This window comes from Manis javanica, chromosome 12, assembly GCF_040802235.1.
Source record: "Manis javanica isolate MJ-LG chromosome 12, MJ_LKY, whole genome shotgun sequence".
NCBI classification, from domain to species: Eukaryota; Metazoa; Chordata; class Mammalia; order Pholidota; family Manidae; genus Manis; species Manis javanica.
The window spans coordinates 25,667,573-25,688,478 of record NC_133167.1 but is presented as its reverse complement, the minus strand read 5'-3'; the positions used below and the strand labels follow the sequence as shown (position 1 = coordinate 25,688,478).

General features: G+C 38.2%; 1 protein-coding gene across 3 annotated transcripts in view; it reads left to right on the top strand.

The window, feature by feature from the left end:
• The first annotated feature begins 3,693 nt into the window (after positions 1 to 3,693).
• The window catches only part of PIKFYVE (phosphoinositide kinase, FYVE-type zinc finger containing), an 83,102-nt gene continuing 65,889 nt past the window's right edge, over positions 3,694 to 20,906 (top strand). Inside the window, exons 1-8 of one of the 3 annotated variants that reach the window (XM_073218211.1) lie at positions 3,694 to 4,372; positions 8,406 to 8,586; positions 9,938 to 10,090; positions 10,339 to 10,371; positions 13,015 to 13,133; positions 13,819 to 13,990; positions 16,464 to 16,671; positions 18,475 to 18,564. In XM_073218211.1, the coding sequence (XP_073074312.1) occupies positions 8,415 to 8,586; positions 9,938 to 10,090; positions 10,339 to 10,371; positions 13,015 to 13,133; positions 13,819 to 13,990; positions 16,464 to 16,671; positions 18,475 to 18,564 (947 nt within the window). In that variant the 5' untranslated portion in view covers positions 3,694 to 4,372; positions 8,406 to 8,414. The other 2 variants (XM_073218212.1, XM_017663264.3) reach the window with 2 other exon arrangements.

Below are 20,906 nucleotides of genomic sequence, written 5' to 3'. Positions count from 1 at the left end.
ACTAAAACAGTCATGCACAGTAAATTTTCGCCACCATCAATGACTATGACTAGGTCTTTAGAGTTGCTGTACCTATACACACTATGAGTAAGTCCAATTGTTTGCATAGGAAGATAAAGATAATGAGATTATTATCTGGGTTGTAGTGAAACTGTACTAAATTTGTGAAGCCTCAGAAAACAGATTTTTAAAAAATTATGTCCCTTGCAATAAATTATTTTTGCATATTTCTTACTCTTGAAAACATGTGGGGAGAGGGTCTATTTTAGATAGTCATTTGTAGAATAATAGTATGCTTGTATGTTGCTGTCCACATGCAACGTCTGGGCTGGAGAGAGAAATATGAGAATCTTCAGCATTGTTATAGACAAAATTGTGTCCCTACCAAAAATTCTATGTCAAAGCTTTAGCCCCCATTACCTCAGAATGTGTTTGTATTGGGAGATAGGACCTTTAAACATGTAATTAAGAATAAGTGAGGTCATATGAATGGGCCCTAATCCAGTCTGACTGGAATTCTTTTAAGAGGCAGTTTGGACGCACAGAATGTGTGTGCACAGAAGGAAGAAGCAAGGACGCAGCAAGAGGGTCGCCATCTGCCAGCCAAGGTGTGAGGCCTTGGAGAAACTCACCCAATCAGCACCTTGATCTTGAACTTCCAGCCTCTCAAACTGTGAGAAAATTAATTTTTGTTCTTTAAGCTGCCCAGTCTGTGGCGTTTTGTTATGGCAGTCCTAGCGAATCAATAAAGCATGTATTGATAATAGTTGAAACCATGGAGTGTGTTACACTAGAGGTGCACAGTGAGAAGGAAAGTCTGCCTCTGCAAGAACTCTGTGGAACTTAAACATCTCTAAGACCCAGATGAAGGAAAAGGAGCCCCCAAAAGAGAATGAGAAGGACTCTCTGGGGGATAGCTGAGGACTCTGCAGAGCCTGATGGGAGCCAAAGGAAGAGAAAATTTCCTGAAGAGAGGGGTTACTACAAAGAAGGCAAGGAAAACAAAGCTTAAAAATAATTTTGGTATCAGGAAGGACCACATGAATGCACTTGAAGAAGAATAATTCTATCAGAATAATTTTGCTAGAAACCATACTGTAGGGGATTGAAGTGTGAATGGGAGGTAGGGAAAGGGAGACAAGAAACCTTTTTCAAGGTCAACTATGAAGTAAGGAAGAGAGCTTTACAAAGTTTTAGTAAGCATACTATTTGATGGTTGCATAATTGTCCATCATTTGACTGTATTTCATATTTGTGTTGCTAGACATTTTCCTATTTATTTATTTAATAAATAACTGATGCACATATTTAAAGATACTTTATTTTGCACTCAAATCAGTTCCTTAGGTTAGATTGCTAGAATTGATATTGTTGGGTCAGGAGTATAAACATTTTTCACGTGCTTGTTAGATCCATCAATCATTTTCTAGGAGGAACAGACCTGTTCACGTTTTCCCACGCAGTGTGGGAGTGCCATTTTCATTACTTCCTAGCCAGAAACCGAATTTCATGATTTTTAAAAACATCTTTGTGCTCCCTACTAAAGGGAACCAGGGCTCCTTAGAGAACTGACTGATTCTAGGCCTGGAGCAAGGCTAGTTAAAGATATTTTATTGTGTCTGAAAGTAAGGAAGTGATTGGGAAGTTACGGAGGCATGTCAAGTGGATTCAGGAGCCAGCGCTCAGACGCTTTCACTGGGCAAATCAGGAACTTGACTGTCAAATGAGTAGTGGCAGTAATGAAGTATAACACCTTGTGAAAAAATCGTAAGACTATCGATACTGTTAAAAGATAAACCGAGACATATTACAAATTATTTTAGCAATAATAGGGCATCACCAAATTTGAAGTGGTTAAAAGCACTTCACTAACAGGAGCTAGGGGAAACATTTTTATAGTAAAGAGGTGAAGAAAAGAAATTCTTTGGCTGCATCTTAAGCAGTTGCCTTATTTGGGAATGCCTAGGTGGTTGTTTGTGATTGGCTGTTCTTAGGTTTCAAAATTCATAGTCTTTAGGCATTACAGGCTTTGTTTTGCTTACATAGGCTACTAAGGAATTAGAGCCATCTTAGTTGAACAGGCTCCTTGTTTAATTACTTCAACAATACTAATCAATACTTAAGAAGAAAGAGAAGGAAAAGCTATTTATTTTCAGCACAAGTGCAATTAATACATGTAGAAGATAAGCATAGTGAGACAGGGACCATGGACTTAGACAGAGTAGGGTGAGGGCCTCTGGAAAAAGCAAGGCAAGATATTTACAGTCAAAGCAATGTAACTATGTAAAGTTCCTATCTAAACTCTGTGTTCAGCATCATGCAAAGTAAAGGTCACACTAATTCTCTAGGGTAAAGATACTAGCTAGGAATACAGACATCTTTAGTGAGATCAGTTAAAGGTCAAAAGGCCAGGAGCAACTTGGCCTAGAATGTTTTGAGTGTTCCACAAGGATACTCAGCATAACCGGTGACTTCCCTGTAAACTGCCCTAGCAGACAGACAACAAACCAGCCCACCTTGAGGGCAGGGCAGGTGGTACAAGTCCAAACCCTAAGCCCTCAATTCCCCCAAATTCTCAACTGCCTATAAATCCCCTAGACAATGCACCACCCTGAGCTCTCTTGTCCCCTCCTGGCCTAAGCCAGGAGCTCTTTCCTCTCACTTTATTTCTAAATAAAAACCTCTCCCTGGCTCTCCTATATTGGGTGTTTGCTAAGTTCATTCTTTGACTCCGCAGACAAGAACCCCGGCATAAATAGCACCATCATTACAATAATTGACCCAGCCAGGATCATAAATATGAGCTCTGACAAAAGTGTTGAGAAGGATATTTACACAAAGTATCCACAGATAAAATTCATTTGGAATTGATTTTGACATCTGGTATGAGGTAAAATCTAAAATTATTTCCCCCCCAAGTGTTTTCCATCTCTTTTTCACAGAAAATAAACAGTAAGCTAATACAGATATTAGACCATAAGCTTCTTGAGGACATGGACTATGTTCTGTTCACAGTTTTATCCCTAGTGTCTAACACATTGCTCATCAAATTAGTCACTCAAAAAATGTTCGTTGAATGGCCATTTTGTTTTGCCGTTAGACTGAAGTGGTTCTCATGCCTTAGTAGCCTATGTAAGCAAACCAAGGCCTAAACCTGTCAGCCTTCAGGGTATGAACTTGAAACCTAAGGACAGCCAATCACAAACAGCCACCAAGGCTTTCGCAGTAAGCTGCAGCCAATCAAATAATATTCTTGCTTTGCTTTGCCTCTTTTCTATAAAAGTGTTTCCTCTGGCTCCTGTGGTGGAGCACTCCTACCCAATTCTGGTTTGGAACTGTCCTATTAAATGGATTTGAACTCTTAAAATTTTTAATGTGTCTCAGCTTATCTTTCAACAACATATATGAAGTTTCTAGATACATTAGGGTCTTGACAGGGTTATCTATTGTGTTCATATGATCTCTGGGTCTGATTTATAATTTATTGTAGGTTTATGAAATGTTAACGTATGGCATGCTTTACAAGAGAGAATTTTTTTTTTTTTTTAAGAAGGCAGACACTTGAGCATGTTCAAGATCTGAGGAAGGATTCTTGGAAAAGAAGTTGAAGATAAGGTGCAAGCTCTCAGGTGAGACAGGAGAGGGTGGACTGGGGGCTGGGAGGATTGAGCTGGGGAGGAAGAGGGCCCTTCTCCCAGAGATGAGTGCAGGAGGCAGGCTAGGGTAGATGAGGATGCAGGTAGTTGTGGTGGGGGTGAGTAGGTTTTTAGGATCACACTCAATAACTTAGGCTTTTTTACTCAGTTAGATGAGTTCTTTGCTGAGAATGATAGCCATGGTACATGGGTGCTGGTATGGAACAGCAGTGGTAAGGACTGTAACTGGAAGCTGACTACTGACTCCAGGATGATTGCTGTGGAGCCCAGCTGAGGATGGTGACCAGAATTTGTACTGATATCAGCCTTCAAGCTTCGATGCTACTCTCCAGTGGCTGAGACCAACTCACAGGGGAAACTGGGTAGGGGTTTGGGGTTTGCCAAAACGCTTGAGGAAAGGGAGTGCAGAATTTAAAGTAGCACCTCACGGAGAGGTTCATCTCTCTTCCCACCGCCCCTGCCAAGCCCAATTGCAGTCAGCAGGTTTTGGTCTGTTTTCTCACCTATCCGCGCAATTCTCAAAGCAGGACAAAATGATGGATAATGCCAGCCAAGCCGAACAAGATGGGGCTTGGTAACTTTATTTGCAGCAGCCTCTGCAACGCAAACCTTGAAGGAAAAGATTAGCTATAGCGCTGACATCACTAGCTCTCGGTGAGACACTACCAAATGCTTGACAAACAATTTTACTGCATCTTCAAAGAACTACCTGTGAGGTGGGTATTATTATTATTTCCATTTCACAGATAGGTCTGGGGACTAAGGAAGTTAGTAATTTATTTAAAGTCACATGAAAATTATTGGCGGAGTCTCTTCTCTCAAGTCTGAGAACAGTCTTCGCTTTCAACGCAAGTTCTCTGTATTACAGAAATGAGTTATCACTCCATTAGAAGGCTGAGCGCGGTAACGTATTATGAGTGCCCATCTCATCGAACACATACGGTAGCCGCCTGCGGTTCAGCCCACACCCATCCGGTGACCCCGCACTCTTGACGCTCACGCGCGCAGTCGCCCTGGCTTCCTCTCGCAAAGCTGAGGCGGCCAAATCGCGGCCAAATTGGTGAGGACGACTCTATCTGGGCCGTACTCCTTCTGCCTGAGCATCAGAGGCGAACGCCGTGTGGGCGGGGAGGAGAGGGCGGAGCCGGCGTCAGGGAAAGCTGAGGATTGGAAGGCATTAGAAACAGGGGGCGGAGTCTTGGGGGGAAGTGAGAAACCGCATCAACCGTGTAAGTAGCTTTGCTTCCTGCGGTAACCGCCGGCTACTGGCGATCCCCAGTCCTTCGCTCAGGAGCCGGTGTCTTGCGCTCCGGAGGGGTTGCAGCGACGGCGGGGGTGAAGGGTGGCCGGCGGGGCCGGGGCGGGAGGCGCAGGTAAGGGGGGGCCCGGCGCGCCGCGGCTGGGGCCGAGCACGGGGAGAGAAGGCCGGTTTGGGGAACTCTGCGGCCAGAGCCGAGGGGAAGGCTGAAGTGAAGGCGAGAGCTGGGCTCTGTGACCGCGCCTGGAGGCCGGCCTGCGGCTGAGGCTGGGGAGGGACGACAGAGAACCTATACCCGCAGTTAGTCTGCTCCTCTGCACGGTTGCCTCTGGTCTGGCGAGTGGGGAAGGGAGGCGCGTGGGGCTGCTCCTGAAGAGGTTTCCTGGGAAATATTTGAGGTTCCCCTGCCCCTCTCTTTTTTGTGTGCCTGAGCTTATTATTTCGGAGGTGCACAGCCCAATTCTTCCCTCTGATGGATGAGCTCTGTGTGTCAGAGGTGTATCCATTGACTCGAAAAGAAAGTTCGTGAACTACAGAAACAACTACAATACAGGGGTTTCAAATATGTTTATACCTCCTTAAATTCTTGCTTCTGCTATTTGAGGCTCTTCCATTTCTACTTAGGTTTCAAAGTCCCTTAAGGTGGAGACTAGATTTACCAATTAATACTTTCCCTTTGCATGAGAATGGAATGTGATGGACATTTTTTAGGAATTAAGGCCTTTTTGTCCAATGTAAAGGTCATAATTCATCAGGCATTCCAGAAATACTGAGAAATGCCAGGATTCTGTATAAAGCATGTTATTTTAGTTTATCTGATATGTGTGTGCAATTATGTATTGATTCAGCACATCTGTTGTAAAATTAGTGCATTGTTGACAGTAGAGGTAGTTGCTTGCTGTATTGCGCTCTTATTTCTTCTGATGTTCTTGAATATTATTTGAGTCATTTCTAATTTGTTTAAATCTCGTTTCTGCCACTTCAAAACTCCTGTTCTATCAGGATTCTTACAAATAAAAATTTTCGGTTGGGTTTGTGACAAAGATTGGGTTGAGTCTCTTCTGTAGAGCCAGGCTACTTTTTCTGTGTGCTGCGTTTTTCTTTCTGGGAAGAGTTAATACCTATAGTGGTGTGGTTTGCCTTTAGTGTTTCTGTTGGCAGGTTCATCAAAAACTGAATGAAAAATATTGATGGAAACTAACATTTCTGGTATTCAGCTGGCTTGCATGATTAGATGTATTTTGACTGTTTTTAAAAAACTATACTTAGAAATGACTGGGATGATATTTGGATATTTTCACCTGCTAAAATTTTGGTATGGCTGTTAGATCAGGCTTATTTCTGCATTTTAATATCTGATTAGCCTTCAAATGAGAAGAGGAAAAGTACTGGTCTTTGGATGAGTAGGTTAATACTTCTAACTATGTATCAGGGAAAAGGTCTAGTTTATAAGCTACAAGAGAATAAGAATTATTAAAGTAGTTTTTTCAGGATCCTGGCATCATTATGTAATTTTTAAGATTAACTCTGTGTGATTATATTTATGTTTCAGAGACTTAACTTGCTTAGTGTTTTCGTGCTAATTTTTATCCTCACATCCCCAAAGCCCAGTAAGTTTTGTGTATGGGTGACCCTTAGAAGTAATGCTAAGACTCCGTAGGTAGATTGCTAACTCTGCTTCCAATGTTATTTGTGTCAAAGTAGAATGTAGGATGTTTTTCTGAAGCCTGAGGGTTGTTTTTGCCATCACATTACCCTTTCTCACTAGTACTCCCCCATCCCTCTTTCCCTTTTTGAGTTTACATTTGCTCAATTACCAGCTTATTTCCCAACTTTTTTGCTGGAATATGGACAGTCATGACACTTTGGTAAGGATTCTTGATTGTCCTCCCCAATAGAAGATGGTGTTAGAGACCTTCCTTCCCTCTCTCTTTCCTTCTCTCCCTCCCCTGTTACCCCATTCCTTCCTTTTTTTCTTCCTCCTTTCCTTTCCCCCTCCCCTCCTCCATTCCAGTAAACATTTATTGCTCAAGTACTGTTCCAAGTAAGTGATTTCATTTCTGTTTTGTTTAGTTAATCAATTAAATGATTAATTACACAGTGTCTTGAGTAGTTAGAATTCAGATAGATTAGAATTGAAGTCTGTAAAGAGCTACAAAAATAATTTTGATCTAAAGGAGAATTCTGGGGTGAAACTTCAGGAGTAGTTACAGCTCTACCACTGATTAATTGTATGACCGTGAAGAAAGTTGTTTCAGTTTCAGTGTACATTGGTTGTTTCAAAGGTAAGATGTAGTAATAAGGCCAGTTCTGTGTGCCTCCCAGGATTTTTGTAAACATAAATGAAATGGTACATGCAGTTTTGAGATGTAAGTTAGATTACAGAATATAGAATTTAATGCCTAGAGTTATGCCTAATTCACGGTTCTTCTTTTTTATTTGAAGTATTAGTATGGCAGAAGATAGACACCATTGCTTTTCCGTAACTTCCATCTGGTGATATGGTTATTTTATTGCTTTGGTTGAATTATGATTTTTGGCTGTTCAAAAAGTCCTGTAAGATTTTAATTTTAATGTCAATATGCATTTAGGTGTGAAAGGAGAAAAAACAGGTTTTTGTATGTAGGAGGAAAGATAATGGGGAACAGCTTATTGCTTTGGATGGTTCTCAAGGTGATGAAGCACAGCTTGAGGTAATTTTTGAAGTTACATGAAAGTGTCACAGGCAAGGGATGCTTGTTGCATTTTCCTTGAAGATAATTTTTAAAAGGAAAAAATTGAAATAAGTAAAAAAACTTTTGAGCAATTTATATGCTTGTGAAAAACCAGTTTTCCCCTATAACAGTGTATCTTTTTTTTTATTAAGGTATTATTGATATACACTTTTATGAGTGTTTCACATGAAAAACAATGTGGTTACTACATTCACCCATATTATCAAGTCCCCACCCATACCTCATTGCAGTCACTGTCCATCAGTGTAGTAACATGCCACAGATTTGCTATTTGTCTTCTCTGTGCTACACTGTCTTCCCCGTGACCCCCCACACCATGTGTACTAAACATAATGCCCCTCAATCCTCTTCTCCCTCCCTCTCCACCTGCCCTCCCACACCCCTCCCTCAGTGTATCTTTTATCAGAAAATTTTCAAATGAAAAATATATAAATTTTGTGAAGACTTTTCAACTGCTCACATTTATGCCTTACCTCCAAATTTTTAGTAATTTTGATATTTTCTGTAATCTGAATAGCAATGTTGAAAGATTACTTATGTAATAGTTTTAGGTGATTGAGACTCTTCTTTATGATCTAGACTGATGTGTTTTCAAGACTTAATTTGGAGTATATGCTAAACTAAAAGGATTTACTCTGGTTTTTCAGAGGTCTGAATTTTCAGTCAGATTTCCAGATATTTAGGGATGCTGTTTGAAATCAACTTTTGGACTTCCTGAGGAACTTACATCTTTTGTTTATTTCTTTGGTTTTTTAGACTCATGAAATGGCCACAGATGATAAGACTTCCCCAACATTGGACTCTGCTAATGATTTGCCTCGATCTCCTACTAGTCCTTCTCATCTCACCCACTTTAAACCTTTGACTCCTGATCAGGACGAACCTCCTTTTAAATCAGCATATAGTTCTTTTGTAAATCTCTTTCGATTTAACAAAGGTAAGACATTCTTAAAGATCCGAGAACCTACAATTTAAATCCTCAGAAATTCTCATTTTCAGCTTTCATGCTTCAAGAAAGCGAAATATTAACAAGGAAATAGTTTTAATTATAGGTCTCAGGGTTTACTGCTTAAGAGAAGGCTAGAATTTTTGCTATGATCTTATTGGTAATGAAGATCTTAATTGAAAACTCAATGTTAAAAGGCAGTCCTCTTTTTTAAAGTTAGCATTCTTTTTTTATTTTTTTCCCTTTCTTAATATGTTTTACCTTCTTTTAGTTCACAGAATGGACTTTGTTCTTTTAGGGGTTAATAGCCAAAAAATTTTAATTAAAGCCGGGAAACTACAAGGATCAGCATGTGGGTGGAAAAGTTCTTATTTTTTCAAAAATTGAGATTATCAGCAGGCCTGTTGCTGACTTAAACCCATTAGGATAAAGTGTAAATGTAATGATAACAAATAAAAAGATAGTTTTTACGTCAGATCTTTTTAAGTAATTATTTTTTTACTTGGGAGAAAAAAGTTTTAAAACTTGGCCTACATCTTTTGCTTTATATTGGGCTGTATTAGTCGGAATGCGTTAGAAAACAATCCCTCTTGTAAGGAATTTGGAGGTTTAATAGTTTAACCAAGAAGAAATTTTAATAGTATTAACTTTTATTAGTCATACTTAAAGTTTTATGAAAACTCCTGTAGTCCATTTTTAATATAATTCTTTTTATGTTTAGTTTTATATTCACAGAAAAATTGGGAAGATAACACAAATAGTTTTCCTATGCCCCCACACCCATTTTCCCATTATTAACATCTTACATTAGTGTGGTACACTTACTACAATTAATGGACCATTATTGGTATATTTCTATTAACCAAAGTTTGTATTTGATTCATATTTTGTCGCTTTTTACCTAATGTCTTTTTTCTGTTCCAGGATCCCATCCAGGATACCCCATTATATGTAGTCATCATAAGATAACAATCTATTTTATTTAGCAAATGTTTACTGAGTGCCTGCTGTCTACTATTTTAATAATGCAGGGGGTCTTTCCATAAACAAAACAGACCAAAAAACCCCTCAGCCTTCATGTGAAGCTTGCATTTGATTTCCTTTAGTGTGTTCAAGATATTTCTAATGAAAAGTAAAACAAATTGAAGATCACCTATACCAAGGATATGATTATTGGCCTGTAATTTTGCCACTTTCTTTGAATTGTTTTTTAAAGCCTAATTTTTAATTATGTTCATAATACGTACATACATTTTTTTCTGGAAAAATTTCATCTACTTCCTTCTATTTGCTGAACTGAGTCTTGGTTTTCCAAATGATGTCAAGCTTTCCTTTGCTACAGAGAGAGCAGAAGGGGGCCAAGGAGAGCAGCAGTCTCTGAGTGGAATTTGGGCCAGCCCTCAGCTCCCCTCAAGAACGCAATCTGTGCGGTCACCTACACCTTATAAAAAACAGCTTAATGAGGAACTCCAGCAGCAATCTTCAGCAGTATTAGGTAAGACAGTGTTCTTACTTCATTCCGTCAATGTAAGAGATTTTCCAGTCCTTGTGCTTGCCAGGTTGTTTATTGACTTGGCTTCTCTGCTGTTTGGAATAGTCAGGTACTCTTCAGAATTAATGAAACTGTATGTAGGTAGTGAAAGTTTATTGATACCTAGAAAAATTAAACATTTTATTAAACTTTAAGCCAGACAGAGATCTCTTGACTGTCTTTTTATTAATTACTTCCTTGGGTTTTAGCAGATAACACTTTGCAACACCTACAGGAGAACACAGGTTAGTTTCAACCCTGTGAATGAATTCTGCATCTGTTGTTGGGATGGCTAGTGTAATGTGATGTGCATGCCTCTGGCTGCAGAATTCTGTCACTGCCATGGTGGGCTGCCACTTGCTCTTGGCCTTGTGTCCTCGTTTGGGTGCAAACTGTCAGTGTGGCTGGATAAGCTGAGCTTGACTGTTTTTTCTCTGTCCTATCTGCACAGTCATCTCTTCCATTTTCATACTCTTTTGATGAGTGTAGGCTGGGGATTGGTGCTTGAATTAAGAGACTGGATAAAGTGAGTTATTTTATATTTTATTTCTGTTAGATTATTAAACCACAGTGGTTTGCTCAACTCAAGGTGATAGAAGAAAGGCAGTGAGAGGTGGCATAATAGAGGGGAAATCAAGTGTCCCTGGACACAAGATTCTCTCCTGTCTGGCCAGTCTTCCCTGAGATCCTTGGGTGAAAACATAGGCAGCCACAGGTAATGGTGGTTGTCAGGAGGGTATGATCGCCAGTTGAGACTTTGGGTCAGAAGCTCCTTCTAGTGGGTCAGAGGAGGAGGAGAAACTAGGCAGAAGAGTTTCTCTTGAAGGATGGGAACAGAGCTGGCAGCACCACCCCTGAAGGTTCTTAGCCCAATGAGGGTTGGCCCACTTGGCAGGAAGAATCAGAAGGGGCAGAGGGGAGAGAGAGAGAGAAAGGACCTCTCCTTTTACTCCAAATGGGTGGAAGGAAGAAACCAGCCCCACCTTAACCTTCATCCTTAGTAAACTCCCTAGCTCTTGAACCAGACCCATGACAACACTCAGGTTTTGTTGAGGGAGCTCTTAGTAAATCCTGTGCTGAATTAAGCATAGGATTTCTTCATTTGTAAAATTGAGGAGTCAGACTAGAATCTAATTTTTTAGGGATTATAAACTGACAGCCTACCAAACCTTGCCTTAGTGGTTTGATAAACTCAGATTTAAATACCGTAAGTGAAGATTGTAATGACTAGTTTGCTGTAGTCCCCACTGTTCCTTATTGCCTTTTATCAAGTTCACTTGATTCTTTGACTCTCATAGCTCTTAGAGACACTTGAGCTTCAGGAGCCTGGAGCTGTTTGACCAGTGAAGTTCCTTTTCCTATTAAAAGTCTGTAATTCCACAATTTACTAGTTCTTTGACCTTAGGAAAGTCATTTAATTTCCTAATACCCATTTTCTAAGAAAAGCAACTGAGGTTATTTGCCTAAGGGCAGAGTGATGGGCCAGATTTTCTCTCAGGTCTCTTCCTCTTCACCTGAGGTCTGTAATTCTGTTGGCTCCCGAACCGTCTTGCTCTCCCTCTTTCAGTGCATAATGCTGTCAGGACTCTCTTATACTCCTAAGGGGCTAAGTGCAGGGGCCTCACAACTAACCAGTGCCGAGGCTGTGGCAGCACAGCCATATGAATGCAACAGTTTTATCTTTCTCTTTTTTCAATTCATAAATCATGGATAGTTGCCTTACATTGTGATACTCAAAAAAATTATGGTCATTCTAATGCATGTTTTTATTTTCTAGTAGCAACACTTGAGGAATCTGCTGAAATTAGGACATTAATATTTGTAGAAAGATAAAATTTTCAGTTTTCTAATGTAGGTGCCATTTAGCTAGTTTATTCCTATAATTCAGTTATCTTGAGAAGTTCTTTGTTAATTTATAGATAATCAACCTCATTTCTTTGTAATCCTTTCTTTCTCACCCAATCAAAAACAAAGAACCTAAAACAAATCTAGCAAATAAGTGAGTTTTAGAAGGAGTTAGGGTGGAATATTTTCTATCTTGCTTTTCCATGGGTTATTAGATTAATGAGTTTAAGCTAATAGGGATGTTCATTCTTTGTCAAGCCACCTTGGCTTCGTCCTTAAGTTTTGTAACTGCTGGAGCCAGGAACAGGTGGAAACATCAGTTATTATGTAAAAGAAGGAAATAAGATATGACAGCTTTACTGGGCACACGCCATTCTGGCCCCAAAGCCAAATTTGGGCTTGTTTTAGTGTTGATAAGACTCACTTCAGTATTGCTATTTCAGGTGTAAGTGATCCTTTCAAGTTTGAATCTGGAGTTGGGGGGAAGATAGCAGGAAAGGGTAGGAATGAAGTTCCAGCAATTCTTTAGCAGTTCTAATCTGCCTAGACATTGGTGAAGGAAAGTCTGTAGGTAAATTACCATCGTGGATGTTCTGAAGTCTGTCAGTCTTTGGGAACTGGGCTGTTAAATTCTTTTCTGATCATCTGCTCCAGGAGACTTTGGACATATGGTCTGCAGAGTGAGCTGAAGTGTTCAACTCTTGCTGGCTGACTGTAAAGACTAAGCAGGTTAAATCACTGGGATTGCTTTTTCTTCTGCTAAATTTGTAGCAGTATTTTTATAGTTTGACAGAAAGGGCTTAAGAAATCATTAATGAATTTTGGGCCTTAATTTAATCAGTGGTCCTGTCCTCGGCTTCAAAACCTTCGCTGGTGTCAGATTGTGCTTGTCTTATACAGCCTTGAAACATTTTGAACAATCTCTTACCTCTATCTGGGAGAACATCAGTATATGCTAACAGTAAGGGGCTTTGTTTTGCATAGATACTAGAGATTATTAACAAGTTTTTTTGTTTTATTTTTTTTTGGTGAATCTTACTCAGACACAAGAAGGAAAGCAGAACCTACTTTTGGAGGTCATGACCCTCGTACAGCTGTTCAGCTTCGAAGTCTCAGCACAGTATTAAAACGTCTCAAGGAAATCATGGAGGGGAAAAGCCAGGTACTTCCTAGGAGCTTTAGCAGATTACTTATTAAGCACTTACACGGGCCTCATGCCTGTAGTTTCATAACTGAAAATGGCATAATGCCACTTGAAAAAGTTATTAATACTTCCTCTAGCTATGAACACCATATTTTTATACGTAAGTTCTGAATTTTGTCAATTTTCCCCTCTTTATGGTTAGTGCTTTTTGTGTTCTGTTTAAGAAGTATTTAGCCCAGGGTCAGTAAATAGTCTTCTGTTGTTTCTTCAAGAAGCTTTTATTTTTGCAATGTTTACTTTTTTTCCTCATGGTTCTTCAGCTGGACCCAACACCATTATTATTATTTTTTCTGAAAAGACCATCTTTCACTGATTGCATTTTAAATCTTGCCATAAGTCTGTATATATGTGTGAGGGTGTAGCAGAGCTCTTTCTGTTCCATAGCTCCCCTTTTTTCTATGCTTGAACTAATATTCTGTCTTAAATTACTATAGTTTTAGAAAACGTCTTGATGACTGGTGATGTAAGTATTTCAACTTTGATCTTCTTGGTCATTTTGGCCCTTTGCATTCCCTTTTGAATTTTAGGAATAGCTTGTCAATTTCTACCAAAGGAACCTAGGATTTTGATTAGCATGGCATTTGCCATTGTATTTTAATAATCATTATTTTCAAGGTGCCTTCACATATTATTATTGTTACAGGATAGTGATCTGAAGCAATATTGGATGCCGGATAGCCAGTGTAAAGAGTGCTATGACTGTAGTGAGAAGTTTACCACGTTTAGGCGCAGACACCATTGCCGACTGTGTGGGCAGATTTTCTGCAGCCGTTGTTGTAATCAAGAAATCCCCGGAAAATTTATGGGCTATACAGGTAAATGCGTTTTATTGACGATTTTACAAATTTTAAAAAGTCCTAACTATAAAATAGTTGTAATACAGGACCGGTGTTAAGATATCTTTTCATTTGGACCTTATGTGCGAAACATGGGGGACATGAATGGGAGGGAGGCAGGCACAGCTTTGCTCTTAGGACTTTACAGTCAAATAATAAAGTAGAGTAAAAGATAGTGTCTCCACAAATGCTAGCAAAACCATAGGAGTGTTAACATTTATTAGACAAGATACTTAGAGTAGATTACTAATTTATTAGTATGAGAGTTTTCATTTTACAAAGTACTGATCATCCTTGAGTTATATGACACTGCATTAGCAAACTGCATCTTATTCATTAGTCATTAGTGCCTTTAAATCCAATCAGAGAACCAATTCCAGAAATCCAAGGACCAATTCAGAAGACTCATCTTTAAGATTCTTTTGCTTTAGAACCAATCTTGGTACCAAAATTTGTATTAGGGTTCTCCAGAGAAACAAAACTAATAGGGTGTTTACACTCCCTGCCCCCCCCCCCCCCGCTCCATTTATACGCAAAAAGAGGTTAATTTTAAGGAATTGGCTCAACTGATTCTGGGAGCTGGCAAGTCTGAAATTCTCAGGGTAGGCCAGCAGGCTGGAAGCTCAGGCAGGAATCTCACAGACTTCAGGCAGGATTTCTTTTTCTTCTGGGATTATCAGTCTTTGATTTCAAGGCCTTTCAAATGATTGAATGAGGCCTACCCACATTGGAGGAGGGTAATCTACTTAAAGTGTATAGGTAGTATATGTTAATCATATGTTAAAAAAAAAAAAAGACTTCACAGCAACAACTGAACTATTGCTTGACTGAACAACTAGCCTAGCCAAGTTGACAGATAAAATTAACCATTGCAAATGGGATAATACATGCTGGGCACAATTGTATATTGTGGCCTTGAATAAGCGTAAAATACCTAGAATAATGTCTGGCACATAGAAACGGAACAATGAATATTAAGCTGTTTTTGGTGGTAGTAGCAGTAATAGCTCTGTATCCGTCAATGGAATTTTGATTACATGTGTGCCTGTCACCTCCAGTGGACTGGGCTCTGTGATAGCAGGGCTGTGTCTCAGTGGTCTATGCCAATCACATAATATGGGCATGTACTCAGTAAGTCATTGGTGATGAAGGTCCTTCCTGAGAAGAAAACTTTTCAGGTCAGGCTTGGCTCTATCAGTTTATTGACCTGATTGTTTTCATCCTAATAGCTGACAGGTTAAGGGAGATTTCTTTTACATTAAGAAACAAACTAAGCCTTGTTGTGGTAACTTAAAGACCTTACTGCAGTAAGTAATTTTACTTCCTTTTTGCAATCCTACTTCTGTCCGCTGGTGGCAGCACGTCCTTAGTACTCTCCTTCATCCTGGACTGGGGTTCATTTCTTCTGGGGTTCTGATAGTTGCAGATACAGTTTTCTTTAGCATTTTAATTGATTTCATCTGTTGAATTGTGTCAGAAATAAGTAATGCAACAAGTGATAGTTAATTTTGCTTAAAATATGTGCATAATTTAATAAAAAGGAGTGTTATAAAATAGTTATATACCAATTATACTTGGTAGTAATTATGTAATAGTATGGTTGACTTCAAGAAATCTTTTATTGTCACTTCAGTTTTCTAATGTTAATGGAAAAAAAATTAAGTTAGAGTTGTTAAATAACCTGTCACTAAAGTTCAGCTACCTTAGTTCCTTTTTTAGTACACTGAAATATTACAGTCATGTAAATAATTGGTACAGAAGAACAGAGTAGAAATGAAAATTTAAGATTTGAGCAGGACTGCATCCTAAAAGAAATTACAACGTTTAAAAGCATTAAGTAATCTTGTAGCTTGTCTTCCCAAGAATACTTCATTTCCATCCTAACTTTCACTGTGAGAATTTCCTTAGTAGTCATCCTCCCGTATTTCATATTGTCTGTGAAAGTGCATTTTCTATTTGTTTTTGAAATGTGCCCCCTTGTGGAAGATGTACAAAGCTGTACAAAGAAAGAAGCTTTTCAGGGCTTCACAATAGAGACCTAACAATATTTTCCTCCTCACTTCTTACCTAGGAAATACTGTTTCTATTTGTGTTGGTTTATTTACTGTACTTAAATTTTGTTTTTTGAACCTACTGTGCTTTATTTCACTTCTGGAAACTTGAAAAATATTCTTAGGCAGAGTTTTCCGGTATCATTGAATGATGTTTTCTTAACTCATTTTAAGTATTTGAGGGGATTTGGATACCTGGATGAATTTATCATAATGATGGTTTTTAAAATGTGTAACTGAGCTAAACAAAGTTATTTCACTTTTTAAAAATGTCTTGTTTGGTAGTGCTTGCTTAGAGACTGTTCCCTGTTATTAGATTAAGCATTAAACCAAGGATTTCATAGGTTCTGTTAAGTAATATATTATTATCTTTTACTTCATTTTCTCTTTTTTTCTCCTAGGGGACCTCCGAGCTTGCACATATTGTAGAAAAATAGCTTTAAGTTACGCTCATTCCACAGACAGTAATTCCATTGGGGAAGACTTGAATGCTCTTTCAGATTCTGCTTCCTCTGTGTCTGTACTTGATCCAAGTGAACCCCGAACCCCTGTTGGGAGTAGAAAAGCCAGCCGCAACATATTTTTAGAGGATGATTTTGCCTGGCAAAGGTACTGTCACTTAAATATAATTTGATTTAAATTTGAGAAATACTGATTATTCTTGTGACCTGAGTGCTTTTATTTAATCTTTACCTTTGAATTGTTTCCTGCAAATTCCCCATTTTCTCCCTTTCTTTAGCTTGCGTCCAGAAGGATCACAGATGTATACGAGTAGTGTATATATTGACTAAGTAGATGTAAGCTGTACAAAGAGAGATTTTATATCTTGTCTATTCACTGTTCTACCCCTGGGACCAAAAATAGGGTGCGGCATATATATGATCTTGATAATATTTATTGAGTAGGCAATGGAAGTTACTGAGATTAATAATTTCTAATGTAGCCTTCTTAGAGAAGGAGAATTCCTATTAAATTTGTATTCATAATATTTGCAAATGAAATTAGTTTTTTTTTTCTTCCTAAGAAGAATTTCATGTTTCCCCATATGTCCAAGTATAGCTACACTGCCTTGTAGTGGAGGATGTTAGACTAATTTTTTCTTGGAAGTTACCTGGAATTGTTTGAATTAGAATCCTAGATTCATTAGTTTCTGATTGTTTTTTTTTTTTTTTGCTAAATTATTTTCTTATGCATAATACCAAATCTGGCCATATCAAAGAGCTTGGAGTTTTAACAAACATTTTCATGATAAGTTACTTTATTAATTACCCCTTAAGGAAGTAAGGAATTAGTATGTAACCAATGAATTTAAACAGAAGTCAAAAGTGAGTGAGTTATAGCTACATTCCACATGTAAGGATCTCAGGGACATAATGCAGAATAGAGAAGACAGTCACATAGATATCCAGAGATTATTTATATAAAGTTAAAAGATATACAAGATAAATACACTGTCTAGTGATACAAACATGGTAAACTTAAAGAAAAATAAGAGAATGATAAATACAAAATTTACAGGTAGTTCCATTGAGGGAGGGGAGGGGCCTGGGTGGGAAGCACAAGCACTTTGGAGTCAGTGGTAATGTTCTTTTTCTTAAATTGCTCCATGGGTGCATTGGTATTTTTGGCGTCATTCTCTATATGTTCCGTATATTATATAAATATTTAAGATTGATTCTACATTTAATAAAACAATAAAAAAATAGTGATTCTCAGTTCTTGCTTACTTTAGCAATGTCTTTTAGTTGTACCTGGCCCTGTTGTGTAAGCCCAGGATTGGCAAGTGTGATACAATAAAACAAACCAGGTTTGAAAGGTTTCTGAGAGATGTAGGAGAGATGTCAAAGGTGGAATAATTTTAGGTTCTTTGATAATTGTTTATTCTTTGATAATTTATTTTTTGATAATTTATTCTTTGAGTCATCATATCTCTGCAGTAGCCACCACTGTGTTCTCCTTTTGACAGATGTAGATGCTGAGGTTCAGAGAGATTAAGTAATATATCCACAGTCACACAGCTATTGAGAGGTAGAGTCTGCACTTGTACATGTGTTTGTCTGACTCTGTTGTACTATTCCAGGGGGTATGGGGACTGAGATTCAAATATTTGAACTCAGTATTTCAGTCTCATGATGTGAGGAGTTCTGTAAGTACCCTGCCAACCAATTTTATTATTTTAATGACATCCCATATATTTAATAAACTCTCCTTATCAGTCTTTTGGCATTTGATAAACTTAAGATAAAAACCATACTGTTTTCACCTTAATCAAAGGATGAAAACAAAAATGTTCCATAATTTCATTATTGTAGGGGAAAACAATCTGCTTTTAAATGTTAAAGCACTTCACTGAAATTGGATTTGCTTTTTACTGTCCCAAATCATCTCAGTATTTTCCTGTTTTCTTTATAGTTTGATTCATCCAGACTCCTCAAATACTGCTATTTCAACAAGACTCGTATCTGTTCAAGAGGATGCTGGGAAATCTCCTGCTCGTAATAGGTAAACTGCCAGATGAAAACACTGTATTCTGTGTGTGATTTTTTTTCTCTTCATACTAGTGAGAAGAACAGATACAAATGGATGAGATTGTTATATACTTTCTTATATACTGAATTAAACTGTCATTTCCCTTTTGCTAGTCAGTGCTCGCTTCCATCTCTCATCAGCCCTTTTCCACTGTTCTCTGTTGTTTCAGATCTTGGAACCTACACCCTCCTTTCTTCTAGCTTAGTAAAGGACTTTACTTATATATAGTGAGAAAAAGAGATGACAGATGGGAACTTTCTCAACTCTTACCACCACTTCCCAACTTGATTACATTTGCAGCTCATCCTTTTCCTCTTCACCATGGCCCAGTCTCCATTTGTATTCTGGTTCCTGTCCCTTCTCATTTTTTTATTAGTTATCCTATTGATGTTCATATCTTCCCCCTCTCTGCTGACTCCTGTCCATCAACATTTAAACAAACCCAGGTCACCTATTAAAAACAAACAAGCAAACAAAAGCCCTTCACTTTTGTTTCACTTCTGGTTACCTATATTCTCAATTATTTTTTTTCTTCTTAGCCAAATTCCTTGAAATATTTGCCTGTAATTATTCTACACATGTACACTTCCTTCTTTTTCAGCTTACCAGATCTTATGTTCAAACCTTTGCAAATGCTTTCATTTTTACAGACTTAAGTGGTGGAAGTGGCTGTTAACCTGAAGAACTAGACTCCTGAATAATCATAGTAAAACTTACACTTTACAAAAAATGTAAAGCACAAAAGGAAAAGTATAAGGAATAGGGGTGGAGATGAGAATTTTAAATACTGTTGTCAGTGAATACCTCACTGAGAAGGGGGCTTTTGAGCAAAAACCTGAGGATATGAGGGAACGAGCCATGTGGGCATTCTGTAGACGGAATAGTGCATTCTTGAGAGGAAACACACTTGACAAGGAAATACAAGAGGTCCTGTGTATCTGGAGTAGAGTGTTTACACAATTAATTATAAGGACTGTCATTTACTCTGGGTTAGAGGGAAGCTCCTGGGAAATTCTCATCTCCACCCCTATTCTTTATGCTTTTCCTTTTGTGCTTTACATTTTTTGTAAAGTGTAAAATTTACCATGATTATTCAGGAGTCTAGTTCTTAAGGTTAACAGCCACTTCCACCACTTAAGTCTGTAAAAATGAAAGTATTTGCAAAGGTTTGATTGTCTGCCATTTTGCATTCCCACCAGCTGTGACTTTTTTAGAAAAGTTTTTAATTATTTTGAAAATATTTCAGACTTGGAAAACATTGCAAGAATGATAAAATAAATTTTCCTGTATTCTTCATTAGGGTTTACTAATTTACCTTTTGACCATTTGTTTTGTTTCTTTTTATATAATGTACATACTGGTTTTTATTTTCTAATTCATTTGAGAGTAAGTTGCAGACATCAGCATCCTTTGTATTTTATTTAAATCAATAAACTTCATTTTGTAAAGTAGTTTTAGGTTCACAGGAAAATTGAGTGGAAAGTACAGAGAATTCCCATATACCACTACCCCGGCTTCCAATAATCACAGCCTGCTCCACTGTAACATCCTGTACCAGAGCAGTACACTTACAGTTGGTGAGCCTGCAGTGACACATCATTATGGACCCCAAGTCCATAGTTTACATTAGGGTCACTCTTGGTGTGGTACATTCTGTAGTTTGGATAAACGTATAAGGACATGTATCCACCATTTAGTACAGAATAGTTTCACTGCCTTAAAAATCCTCTGCTCTGCTTTTTCATTCCTTCCTTCCCCCAACTCATGGCAACCACTGATTTTTTTACTGTCTCCATAGTTTGCTTTTTTCCGGAATGTCATATAGTTGGAATCATACAGTATGTTGCCTTTTCATATTGGTTTCTTTCACTTAGTGATAGGCACTTACAGTTCCTCCATGTCTTTTGATAATAGACATTTAGTTTCCTCCATGTCTTTTCACAGCTTGATAGCACATTTCTTTTTAGCCCTGAATAACATTCCATTGTCTGGATGTACCACAGTTTGTTCATCCATTCATCTACTAAAGGATGTCTTGGTTTCCAAGTTTTGGCAATTATGAATAAGCTGCTATAGACATCTCTGTGCATGTTTTTGTGTGATCATGCATTTAATTGATCTGGGTAAATATGAAGGAGTGCAACTGTTGGAGCATATGGTAAAAGTATGATTAGTTTGGGTGAGAAGTTGCCAGATTGTCTGCCATTTTGCATTCCCGCCAGCTGTGAAATTTCCTGTGGTTGCATATCTTGACAGTATTTGGTCATGTCAGTATTCTAGATTTTGGCCATTCTATTAGTTGTGTAATCATATCT